This window comes from Aptenodytes patagonicus, chromosome 17, assembly GCF_965638725.1.
Source record: "Aptenodytes patagonicus chromosome 17, bAptPat1.pri.cur, whole genome shotgun sequence".
Classification (NCBI taxonomy): domain Eukaryota; kingdom Metazoa; phylum Chordata; class Aves; order Sphenisciformes; family Spheniscidae; genus Aptenodytes; species Aptenodytes patagonicus.
Window position 1 is genome coordinate 7,754,303 of NC_134965.1, and position 12,709 is coordinate 7,767,011.

The 12,709-nt window shown below is 38.6% G+C and overlaps 1 protein-coding gene across 1 annotated transcript in view; it reads left to right on the plus strand.

The window, feature by feature from the left end:
* The window catches only part of FOXN1 (forkhead box N1), a 42,305-nt gene that overhangs the window by 9,069 nt on the left and 20,527 nt on the right, over nucleotides 1-12,709 (plus strand). Inside the window, exon 2 of the mRNA XM_076354376.1 lies at nucleotides 11,102-11,247. Coding sequence (XP_076210491.1) covers nucleotides 11,128-11,247 — 120 coding nt within the window. The 5' untranslated portion in view covers nucleotides 11,102-11,127. The remainder of the gene's footprint in view (nucleotides 1-11,101; nucleotides 11,248-12,709) is intronic.

Sequence of the window (12,709 nt, forward strand, 5' to 3'; positions counted from 1 at the left end):
TCGTGGTCTCCGTTTCTTAGATACTCTATTGATAGAATACTTTTGAGATTTAAGCCCTGAAGAGGTGCACTTAAGCCCCTGAAGAGGGGTATGCATGTCACAAATTTGTGCATCTTCTTTTCAGTGGTTTTGCTGAGCACAGGGACCATGAATTACTTAGTACTGCTCTCCTGTTCAGTCAGATAATGGCCAAATAAAAAAATCAATATAAAAGCACCTCACGTTTCACAAGGCAGATGGACCTGGCTGAAAAGTTCATCCTAGATGAACAAGTCACATTATTTTGAGAAAATTTTGCATCAAGAATTTAACTCATGCCGGCTTGAACAATGTGCTTTTAAACAACCAGGAATTAAGAGAACTGGGGAAAGAAACTTGGCTTTGTTTTGCTTTTCTTTTAGAAGAAACAGTTTTCACAAAGCTTGAAGAATTTTTCTGAAAGAGTTAAAATGGCAGAAGATGAATTAAATAAAATTAACTTAAAAATCAAATAGCTGTTTTTGATACTTCTGCTTTTAACAGTAAGGAAGCAATGGTTATGAAACAGAAATAGACTCTAGGAATAAATTAGGCATTGGGAAAACAGGTGGGTGTAGCAGAGGAGTGAGTACTTGGAAAGTGGGGAGGGTAAAGGGGAAGAACAATCATCGGTCACTTTGCAGGGAAGCAGAGAGAAGGTTAATTGGGTAACTTTGGTGCAACTTAGTCTGTCAGATATGGCCATATTTACAGTTTTTAGAGACTCTTATGCTGGTCTCATATCTCATAACTGTAAATAGGGATGGTTTTAGCTGTGCCTGTTCTCTCATAACTTCCCTCATTTTCAGATCTTTTTTCCCCTGGGAACTTCCTTTGTACTTATATTAACAGCAGACATTAAGTTTTCCAAGGCTTACAAAGAATGAACATAATCCTTCCTGGGAAGTTTAATGCTTTCATGCATGACTTCTTGTTTTGTTCACCATATTAGATTTGCTTTTCCTTCCCCCTCCCCCCTTCTTTTAGTCTTCTTAATTTCAAGTCACTTGTATCTCATCTTGTTCTCAGCAGTTATTCCTTCCTAAAGGATTAGTGTATTTGTATGTTACTCATTTTGCAAAACAATGTCAGGCCATATTTTCCCATAAGGTTCTTTAATCTCCCAACTGTCCCTTATTTATTCTTCTGTCTGTCTGTCTGTCTCTTGCTCCTTCTGGCATTCCAAAGCCGATGCTCTAAATTACAAAACTCAGTTCTCAACTTGATGCTGGGCTGTGAATGACTTTGTAATTTTGAGGGCAGGGAGGGAAGAGTGTGGAGATAATCAGGCATTTGCCTTTTTATTTCTTCACCCTAAAATTTTTTCTCTCTCCCTTTTCCCTTACTAGAGTGTTTGCTTCTGCAAGTAGGTAGCTATATCTCTCTGGAAATATGTTACCTTTTACACTGCAGAGAATTCATGACATCGAAACGCAAACCATTCTCTGGGTTTGTGTTTAAAATGGTGTGCAATGCGGTGCACATGATAGTGAAGAACATCCATCCTGGGTGAAACCAAAGGCCCACCTAGCCCAGCATCCCGTTTCCAGCAACCGACAAGACTAAATGCCTGGTGAAAAGCATAGAAACAGCAAACAGTTTGCAAGTCACAGACCTCTCAAGTCAGAGCTGGTGTCCATCTATTTAATAAGCTACAATGGATTTTCCTTTCCATGAACTTGTAAAAATTTGTATGGATTCAAGGGATGGCTGGACATCTACAGCACCCTGTGGTAAGGGCTTGCACAGCTCAGCTACACGCTGTGTAAAGAACCACCTCGTTTTTGCTAGTTTTGAATCTCCTTCCTACTAGGCTCATTTGATGGTCTGCAGCTGTTGAATTAGAAATAGACTGCCTTCAATGCCTGTTCACCCTCTCCATGCCACTTGTGATTTAATACATCTCTCTCATTCTTTCACCATCACCACCACCAATCGTCTTTTTTCCAGGCCAAAGCGCACTTACTCATTTCTCACATGGAAGCTGGTGCAGACCTTTGATCAGACTTGCAGCCCTTTCCTCAACCTACCCTGTACAACTGTCTCCTTTTCGGGATAGGGAGAACCAGAACTGCACGCTGTTCAAGACGGCAATGCGTCATGGGTTTATACCGTGGAAAAAATGTTTATCTGTTTATTCTGTTTTTTCCTCACAATTCTTAACATTTGACTTAGCTTTTGTGATTGCGATTATCACTGAGCCGTTTTCATGGAACCATCCATCATTACTCTTTCCTGAGTTTTAATGGTCAGCTAAATGCCTTTTTTTTTTTTTTTTTTTTTTTTTTAAGGAGGAAGTTAGGATTGCTTTTTGGTAAACAATGTTTTTGTGCTTCTCTTTAGGCTTACCTATAAGGTTAAAAGCCCGGTCACTGACTCTTATAATGTCTTTATGTCTTTTTGCTGTTCCTCCCACCTAATCTTCATCATAACTATTCAGAATAACAGTATCATCAGCAAATTTTGTCATGGTGCTTTTCACCTCTTTTTCCAGGTTATTTACATTAAGGAACCCAAAGTCTCAGCAGCCCCCTAAAGATCACCCCCAGCACCGGTGACCTCCTTCCGTGTGAAAACTCATCACCTACTTTTACCTTTAATTTTCTATATTTTAACCAAATATTTATCCATGCAAAGACCTTTTCTGTGGATATTCAGAATTTCAGTGGATGTTTAGTTCCCTTAAAACCTTCTGATGAAGCATCTTGTCAAAAGCTCTTTTTGGTAACCTAAGCAAATTATCAGCCCAATTTCCGCAGTATACCTGTTTGAAATACTTTAACATGCTAACCAGCATTGGCCGCTGCACATATAAAAACAAAACTTAAAGTTTTGTGGACAGAAAGGTTATTGCTAGGACTGGAGGGTGGGTTCCCTCCCAAGAAATAAACACCATTCTCCACTACCTGTTCCTCCATCTTTACTACTTTACATGCAACATTTTTCATGCATGCCTAGGAATAGGTGTCAGCAGAATACATCACTCCAAATCAGCTGTGCTTCTATGAGCTAGCTGACTTAGTTACTAGTTGCTAGGTGCATGCTGAAAGACCTTTGATCTTAAGAAGTCAAAGTAGGAGCTTGAGTCTTGGTGGTTTTTTGTTTTTTTTCTTTTTCGAAGGTTTCCCCAGAAACTAAATGCTTAAACTAGTGCTGCATTACTTCTGACTGCATACAATTTCTTTTCTTCACTGAGAGTCTTAGAGGCCAGTGTAAACTAGACTGCGTAACCCAGACTAAACACGTAAAACAAGTACAAACTGTAGTTCGCACTGATTCAGTTTAATTCAGTGTAAAACTAACAGAAACTCTTCCAATGAAAACTGTAACTCACAGCAGCTTTGCCTGGTAACATTAAGAACTCAAAACAGGCGATAACAGGTGAAATTCCCCTTTGTATACATGTATGGTAGTCAGACACATCCAAAGCAAAAACACTGCAGTTACACAGACCCTCAACTTGGTTATCTGTCTCTGCTGTTTCTCTACTTAACACATTACTGCTCGGTGAATCAGTCATTCAGAGTTTTTTGGTTTTTTGTTTTAACATACTCAGCTTACGACTGTGCAAATAAGATTCCCAAATCCATTCCTCAGATCAAATAAAGGTAATTACAGAGCTTACTGTGGGCGATTCCCAGTGGGAGGGTGGGAGTGGCCACGGGTGGGGCTGCAAGGTGAATACTGTACATGCACAACAGAGAAAATGGGAATGTACCACACCCATCATAAAACATGCTGCCACAGCCAGCAACAGAAACCATTAGGGTGGATCATCATACACACCTTCTCATAAAGACAGAAAGATGGCATGAGATCCCAAGATGAACTCTCAAGTCACAGGGAGATGAGCATGACTCATTGAGAGAGAAAAGGAACGTAAAACAAATTACGAGACTACTGAAGGATCTATGCCATGTGTCCCCCACATTCCCCCTACATGATGTTCCCCGAAGAGGATTAATAGGGTACACCGCATTGCACACAGCCCTTAAGCTATCAATAGGTAATTAATGAGAACATCTTACTCTTAATCACGTTTATTACACTAGCACATAAGAAGCAAGGAACAGGGCCACAACATGTTATGTGTTGGGTACAGAGTAGCTGACAATTCCTGACCCATGTTACTTATTATATCATTCGGTGGTTCTCACATGTTTTGAAATGTTAACCAATCTCATCTCTTAGCATTTGCCTTTAAAACCAACTGACATTTGCCTTTCAATTAAAATTCAATAGTGAAATTTAAAAAAGAGATCTTACAGAAAATACTGTGGATAGCCTGTAGACCACTTTGGAAGCCAGGAACTAGAACAGCCATAGTAGAAGGGAAAGGGATACATTGGAATATATCAAAAGAACTAATAATGTGATAGAAGAAAGTAAGGTGACATGGACTTTCACTGCAGGGAGAGGAAAGGAAAGAGGATGGATAAAGGAATACTTAGAAAGAGACAACCTACATAATGACAGGAGAAAGGGACACTGAAGGGAACAAAAGATTACGTGAAACAGGGCTATAAAAAAGGTAAGAGTGAAGCACAGACTGTGAGGGATACCTGGAGAAGAGCAAAGTGGTAATTCCCTAGTATATTCTCTTAGTCTTCAGCAATCTGCAATTCATGAATTTTTAAGCCAAAAAAGGTACCTCTTTATTCAATCTAATGGCTATAACTGCTTTATCTTTGCTTCTTCCTATGGTTTTTGTGTAAGTCACACGATTGTACTGACAGCTCTGCTATACTTGTTGCATCTATACATTGCCACTCCCCAGACCGCTGCAGAGTAATACTTTGCTCTGAATTCAGCGCAAAGAATTCAGTTACATGCTTGCTGTGATCAGCCCGTGAACACGCTACACCGTTATCGCCTGTGCTGGTTTGACCTGCCAACCAAATTGGTTATTCATGAAAGAATCACAGTTTCTGTGTCATATTAACTACTTCAACTCTTGGAACTGTGTCTGACTTCATGCTTAGATGTCTAGTATAAAACAATGAAATTTCATACTCCTCATTCAGGCAACAGCACAATCATTCATCCAGAAAACAGGACAGAGTATGCAAAGGATAGGGTTTTGAAAACACCATCAGAGTTGCAAAGCTGGTAGGGAGAGCTAACATCTTTTTTTATTAGGTTAACCGGCGTAGTTGGAACAATCTATTAGTGTTTATTATGATGAGGAAAAAGGTGTGGGGAAACCCAAGTCCAAATGACAAGCTCATTCACCTTCTTAGCTAAATTTTTCCATGCTTGGTTTCTGTTCAATGCCGAGTTCCCTTTCTGCTGAGCTAATTATATTGGTCCAATACCTGTGAGGGACTTTTCTCTATCGAGGGCTTCCCAAATGATGGGTCTGCCCAGTCTACAAGAAATATGGAAGTTCTTACAGTATTATCTCAGCCATACTGCATGAATTTCTGCCGTGTTTTCTATTTCTGCATAAACTAATACTTTAGCATTAGAGATAAAATACATACCCAAAATGAACAGGATACGCCATGCAGCTGAGGAGAAACCCTATGATCGGCTTTTCTCAATTTTGAGTGAATTGCTGTGTACTTGGAGAATGTCTGCTGTGTAAACACCATGGCGTGCCTACATCTTGAACACTACGTGTAGTTTTGGTCCTCCCCATCCCAGAAAGGTGTTAGCAGAACTAGAAGCTGTTCAAGGAAGGGCTGCAGGTATAAGCAAAGGTCTGGAATGGCTTCCGAATGAGAAATGACTAAGTAAGTTTCAGCCCGGAAAAGAGGCAATGGTGGCGAGGAAAACAGAACAAAACTGTAATAAATCAGAAACAGAGAGTCCTCTGCAGGGACAGACATGTCCTTCCTTCCTCACAGTTGGTGTCAGAAGTAATAGAAGCAGGATAAAATATAAACAAAAAAGAAAAGCTAAAATGTCAATCTAAGGACGGAAACCTGGACTAAAGACCACAGTGACAGTAACATTGCCTGTATATTTTACTATGTTCAGCCACGCAAAGAAATGTCCTGGATCTGCCTCCTAAAATGTTTTTTTTCCATACAATAGCTTTAGGACAAATGCCTTTCCTTTTTTTGGAAAGAGTTTGTTTATACAGACAGTTGTAGTATTTTATAAAGGTGTTCCTACAGCAGATTAAACACCTGCTGCAAACACTCCACTTTTCTCTCCACCTACCAGGAAGCACCTGGATGTTTTAGAGCTCCTAACCACTCCTGCTCGAGAGCATATCTGGACATACAGGTAGCCCTTAATGAAAAGAAATAAACCCTAATAATTCAGGAATGATCTCATTTAAAAATGGCATCCTTCTCCTACATGAATTCAGTACCCTGATATAAGTGACCCGAAATACTGGTAGACTTCTTAATGGTCTATGGTACTGCAGACCACTACACTGTCTATCACTCTTAAATTTCTCAGAGAATTGCTAGATCCAGGCTGCTGCTTCTTCATCATTTTTCCGTTCGTCATTACATCTTTTGCTATTTCATAATGCCACCATGTTTCTAGCACCCAACTCCCTTCAGTAATATTCGTCTTAACGCACAATCTTAATTTACTACTACATGTGGATGTCATCAATTGATTTACTTTCTCTCAAATCTCTAATGAAAATAATAAATGACATTAGAGTTAATCCTAAACCCCGAGGTATGCCACTAGAAAACTTGCTGTTTAGATTTATCAAATTAAGTTAATCACTATTCTATTCAGGTGTCAGTTGGCATAACAAGTCTCAAACCCAAATTCATATGGAATTATTCCACAACCAGATCTACTTGAGTAGAATCTACACTTCTATGGAGTTCTGAAAACCAACTACCTACATGTAAACTCATCCAGTGTTGTAACATTCAGGTTATTTATATCACTCTCAGAATAACTATTCCATAGCAATTGATTCACGTGGAGAGATGGAACATCAGGCAAGCTGTAATGCAGCTGTAGCCAAACCCCCTTTCCTCCTCGATAGTTACTATTAAGAGGGTAGCAAACACATCCCATGTAGTATGATGCAGAAAGGGTCTCATGGTTGTAAAATTTCTTCACCCATACTTGAGATCACTGCTCCAGCCCTGATGAATTAAGCTTATTTTCCACATGCTCCCACTAAATATGCAAAAGTTACCTCAAGAGATAGCTAAATGTGGGCAGTAACCACTAGCTAATCATGAGAGAATTGAGCTCAGAACCCTTGAATAAGAAAGCAAAAATAGCACAGTTAAATTAAACAAAGACTCACAAACAGATCTAAATTCAGACGAGAAGAAAAGACAATCCTCTGCAAGGATTTCCTTGTAAGGAAAATACAAGCTCCGTAAAAGCTATTCGGCTATCCTATAATCAAGGTCCAACACGTACTATAAAGAAGCAAGAAAGCAGTAAGAAACTGATGTGGCTAAACCACAGTTTAGTGCTGTGCTGTATAGATTGAAATCCTGCTCCTGAAAATGTCTTCTAAAAATAGGGCAAGCCTTAGTGACAAGAATGCTAGAGATCAACAAAGCAATCATAGCTATCACCAGCATGATCCCAGCACAACCTTCGGTGTCAATCTGTCAGGAATATGCTTAGAAAGAAGGTCTTGCATTCATCGTAAGCCACACAACTTTCTGATTCTCATTAATAAATTCCTTTTCTTCTGAAAGTTTCCCATATAAACAATTACACGTAGAAATATTCCTGTATACATGGCAAGTTTTAGTCACAAAATTTTGGTCGCTTCTACAATATTTGGAACATGACATTATTGGGGAGCAGATTTTTAACTATAAACTGAAAAGTGGAATTCTAAAACCTCGTGGCTTCTCTGACTCCTTTCTCATAAAAGACTCAGGAAAAAAATCCCAAATATTTACTTCTTTCTTGCACTGGAAAACATCAGTGTGATTTGGAGAGGAAAAAGATGATTTAGTGTTTTGGGGAGGGGGCAGAGAAGAGTGTAGATCACACAAGCCAGTGTCAAGCAAGGATCAGTGAGCTGCCTAAGGCATGCATGCAGAATGAATTACGAATTGGGGAACATCCAAACACACCTTCCTCTCATGAAAACTGATCTCAGCCCCAAGGGATGGAGAGGGCATTTACAGTAACATACAGCGTTTAGAGCAGTTCGGATTGCTTAGACGGCCCAGTGCCGAGCTCTGGTGAAGTGTATCACCGGCAAAATGCCCTCCAATATCCAGAAAAGACACAAAACCAAGAATTGTTTAAGCTATGGATTGCTGCCACAGGACTCCAGTCATGCAGAGCTAATAGATCAGCTGCTGCTACCTTGCTTATTCAAACGCTCAGCTGAGGTTACAGTTTCTCACTATTTTCTTTTTTTAAAGATAGTTATCTTATCATAGGAGCCTAGGATTGTCACGCAACATTTACAAAAGTAAAAATGACATGGGCTGGGGAGGAATGGTTCCAGCTACATCTGGGATAATCAGATACCTTTTTCCAAATCAAAGCATCATTGTTTTCTTTAACAAGTCCTACATCTAGGCAACCCACAATTTCCTTAAGCTCCCTGTCTCCCAGGAACAGTTTATTGTAAATGATTTATTGTAATCCTGATTATTGACAACCTCCACTGACGGTAATTTCTTCCCTCTTAAAGAAGATTTGTCAGTAAGCGGTCTGATTTCTCTTTGCTAAAATCTATATTAACAATGCAAAGTGTTTTCTTTTTTTCTTATACATTATTTCTACAGAATAAAGTTATTCTAAGGCACATTTTAAAAACAAAAAACAAAATTTAAAGAACAATAACGGCAAAGATTTTTTAGTGTGTTCATGTGGCAGTTTCTACTTATCTGTATTCGTAGCTTGCTGTGATACAGATCACTGAAAGTAAAGTCGCAAATGGCTTTTGGAGTGAGAATTTTGGACTCCAAGAAAAAACGAGAAAGTCAGAAGTACATGGCCAGAGGTTTTTCTCTCATAGCAAGACATATGCACAGCATGTCATTTCTAGGATAAGGATAACTTGGAGAGGCAGTTTTACTGAGCTGCTTAAGAACGGTGCTGTTCTTAATATGAAAACTGAACACAGCACTGTGATCGTAGGCTTGGGATTCTTCCCCATGTGGGAGATCCCCCTGAAATGGATTCTCGATGAAGGCATTAAATAACTGCCTTTGAATGCAGATTATCAGCTCGATATTGTTTTAGTACAAGGCTGCTTCTCGTTTAATATTCAGTAAAACACTTTCACTATGCAGGGGAGAATTTTTACAGTATTAAAATGGCAGTAAGACTCCTCCTTTCCTATCAGGCTCCATGAGACAGCAAAATGAAATTCATAAACAGAACCTGGCAAAAGTCTTGGAGGGGAGGGACAATAACCATTTGGTTTTCCTGGACCTTTTGTATTGACTGTCCAAATAACCATGATATATTCACTTTGTTTTCAGAAAGGAAGTCTGATTGCCATCAGAAAGCAGAGCCAGACCTTTCTGACCTGTTGAATTAACCCTTTAGATAATGCTTCTTTTTATCTGGTTCGGTCACAGATCCTAATGGTAAACATAATGAGAACAGAAAAGCTTCAGGCATTATTATACTCTACAATCAGAGCTTTGACTTGCCTGTTTTCTTATTTCCATTAATCCGATTTTCAAGCTCCTCCTATTTGTGACCATTTGTCAAATGTCTCTTGCAATGCAAAAGTCATTAGGCAAGAATCGAAACTGTACAAAAGCTTTTAATAAAATTCTAATGCTTAATACCACAAATTAGGCAGCGGGGTTGAAAAATTGCGGTATAAAAGAGAGGTCAGACATAGTGTTGTATAACCTGAAGATAAATGGGAAAACAGCACTAAAGGGCAGACAGTGTGGAACACTTACAAATATACACACACATATATTTCCTAGTTGTCAGTTTTCCCACCTGCTTCTTTCAAGATGAGCGTCAGTTAGAAGTATACCTCCTCATCAGCCTCCAGTTAAGCTACTGGGAGAAGAGTCTGCACCTAAGACATTTCTGAACTTTATCTAACATAATTTTTTCCTGATATACTACTATAGGCCTCATACTTGATTTCCAAGCCCCATTGTGCTTTATCCCCTTGGGCAGGGGAGTCTTACTCATCATAAATATAGATTTCTCTTTGAACTGTAAGGGCAAAAAGGTTTTCCACATTTTTAAGTGATATATCTTTGTTAACCAAACCTAATAAACCCCTTAGTTATTTACCTAACAGCCATTTAAACACGTGGCAAAGACTTTGCAAATTAACTCTTGAAGTACAGTGGCTTTTTTTCCCCGACTTGTACATCTGAAATCTAAACTATGAACACAAGACATCTTTACATAGGTACACACTTGGTGCAGTGTTATGCGCGTGACATAAGAAGAGGATGTGAGTTCTTCTTTTGTAGTTTTACTGCATGGTTACAGTGAACTAGGACTGAGAAAAAACTATGGTAGAAAATAAATTACTAGAAGATTAAATTTATTCCTCTTAATCCGAAGAACACCATCAGATATGTCTCATATATCCAAAGATCAAAGATTGAGAACTTGAGAGGAGATACAACTAACAAAAATAGGTATGGAATGATGAAGTTATTTACATATCTCAGATACATTTAATCATGCAAAACAAAACAAAAAGGCTGAAGGGATTGGTACTAATAAAAAAGTAAAAGCGAAAATATAAGTCCGTAGTAACCATCAGTCTAAGTAATGACAGCAAAAAGACCCTTTTATTTTATATAGCCCCACTGAAAACCATGGGGGTGTATTTATATAACAATCTTCCAATAAAGCGATATCGCTAAATTTGCATAACCCCAAAGCGATACATTTTCATTATCTTATGAACCTATAGAAAACAAAGTAATGACTTATTTTTATAAAAATTGTGTGGTAAATCCATATAAACTCCATATCGCATCTTCATTGTAATTGCACCTACAGAACACTTCTTTGAGAGCTAAAAAAAAAAAATTCAACTGTATTAGGAATTCTGCAGGTTGAGTTATTGTCCAGCTGCACATCTAACACTGTCTAGTCATCTGCACGTAACAGAATGGTTTCTTTTACAGTTTAAGTTTTAGAAAATATTTATTGTAATTTGATTTTGTCGTAACAGGATTTCTATCTGACGTGGATTTGGTAATGGTTTCACTACTCCAAGATCAATCTAATATTAAATTTTCTTCTTCGGACACTCTGGAAAGGGACCGACAAGACCTCATGAAGACACAGGGGGATTCAGTATCCCCAGTTCAGCAAACTGTGAGTAAGATGGCCCAGTTCTGTTTCTCTTTCTTCAGAGGCACGAGTTCAGATACAATATTCAGCAATTGCTGTACTAAATCTCAGCATACTTAACTAGTAACAAAGTCAACATTGAAAGTTTTATTCTTGAAGAGTAGAAACCTGAGTTACTCTTCTGAGCTAATCTTAAGCTCCATGCTAAATTTCCTGTTCGATTGCTCAAAAATTGTACTACTTTAAAAACAAAACAGGCAATCCATCTAGTTACTAACCCAGTAAAAATGCTACAGTTAAAGTAATTCTCATCCTGTTTCTAAAATAAATAAATAAAAAAGCAGACAGACAGAGAGACATCAGAACCTTTTTGTCTACTCCCTGCCAGTAGAGAATACCTTCAAGCACTTCAGAATTCCTTGGGACTTTTTTGGAATAAAATTATCTCCCTCCTGTTGCCTATATATTCATCATGTTTACCTTTCATAGCAAAAGTACAACTGAGAACAGTGTTTTTCATCAAACAACAGCAAAATAACCATTGTCATACTTTTATTATGAAAATTTCAGGTGGAGAACTGACAGCACTGCCACTCATACAGCTTTATATAACTAAATGTAGGGGTTTTTAAAAATTCTTATTTAACAAAAGATACCATAAACACATGTATTAGGACTATAGAGGAGAGCGAGGAAGTAAGAATTACGAAGTTACAAACTGAGCAGGTGTGCGTTCATGTGAGAAGCCAAAAGCGTCATGAGGTCAGACTTGCTTTCTGCAGGAATCCATGACAGAACAAAACATTAAGCGCTTTGACACACAGACCCATGTGCAAATGAATGGAAAAGCCGTGCCATGTTCCACTCTGCAGAAAGCACTGGCTTTTACACCAACTTCCCTTTGGGACTTCTTGAAATCTGGTTCTTCCATGAAGGCCTATATTCCTTTACCTGTTCTCCTAAAATAATGTAAGACCAACTTGGATTTAGAGGGGGAAAGAGGAAAGGTACCACTTGATAATCTGGTCTGACTTTTTGTGTAACACAGAACATTGTATTTTCCCCTTCACTGAACACAATAACCTGCTCTTGACTTAAGCGTGTCTTCTCAAAAGGCATCCAAGTTGTTACACACCCTTGATGTCAGGGAAAATATGCATAATTTCTGAGCTGAATGTGTTCAGCTTCAGGATCCAGACACTAGTTCTTGTTAAGCCTTTCTCTTCTAGATTAAAGAGCACTTTAGTAGCTGTTATTTTCTTTTTGCTAAAGTGCAAAAGGGAAGGGAGGAGATGAGACAGGAAGAAGGTTAAAATGTCTGCCTAGAGCCTACCTGTCTCACAGAATGAGTGGGGCTATGTTAATGAAAGGAAGTGATGTAACTAGCAACATATCTGGCCGCTTGTAACGCCATCAGAGAATGAGATCAAGCTTATTTGACTAAACTTGCATATAACAAGACTTGCACTGATCATATTCCTGTCAC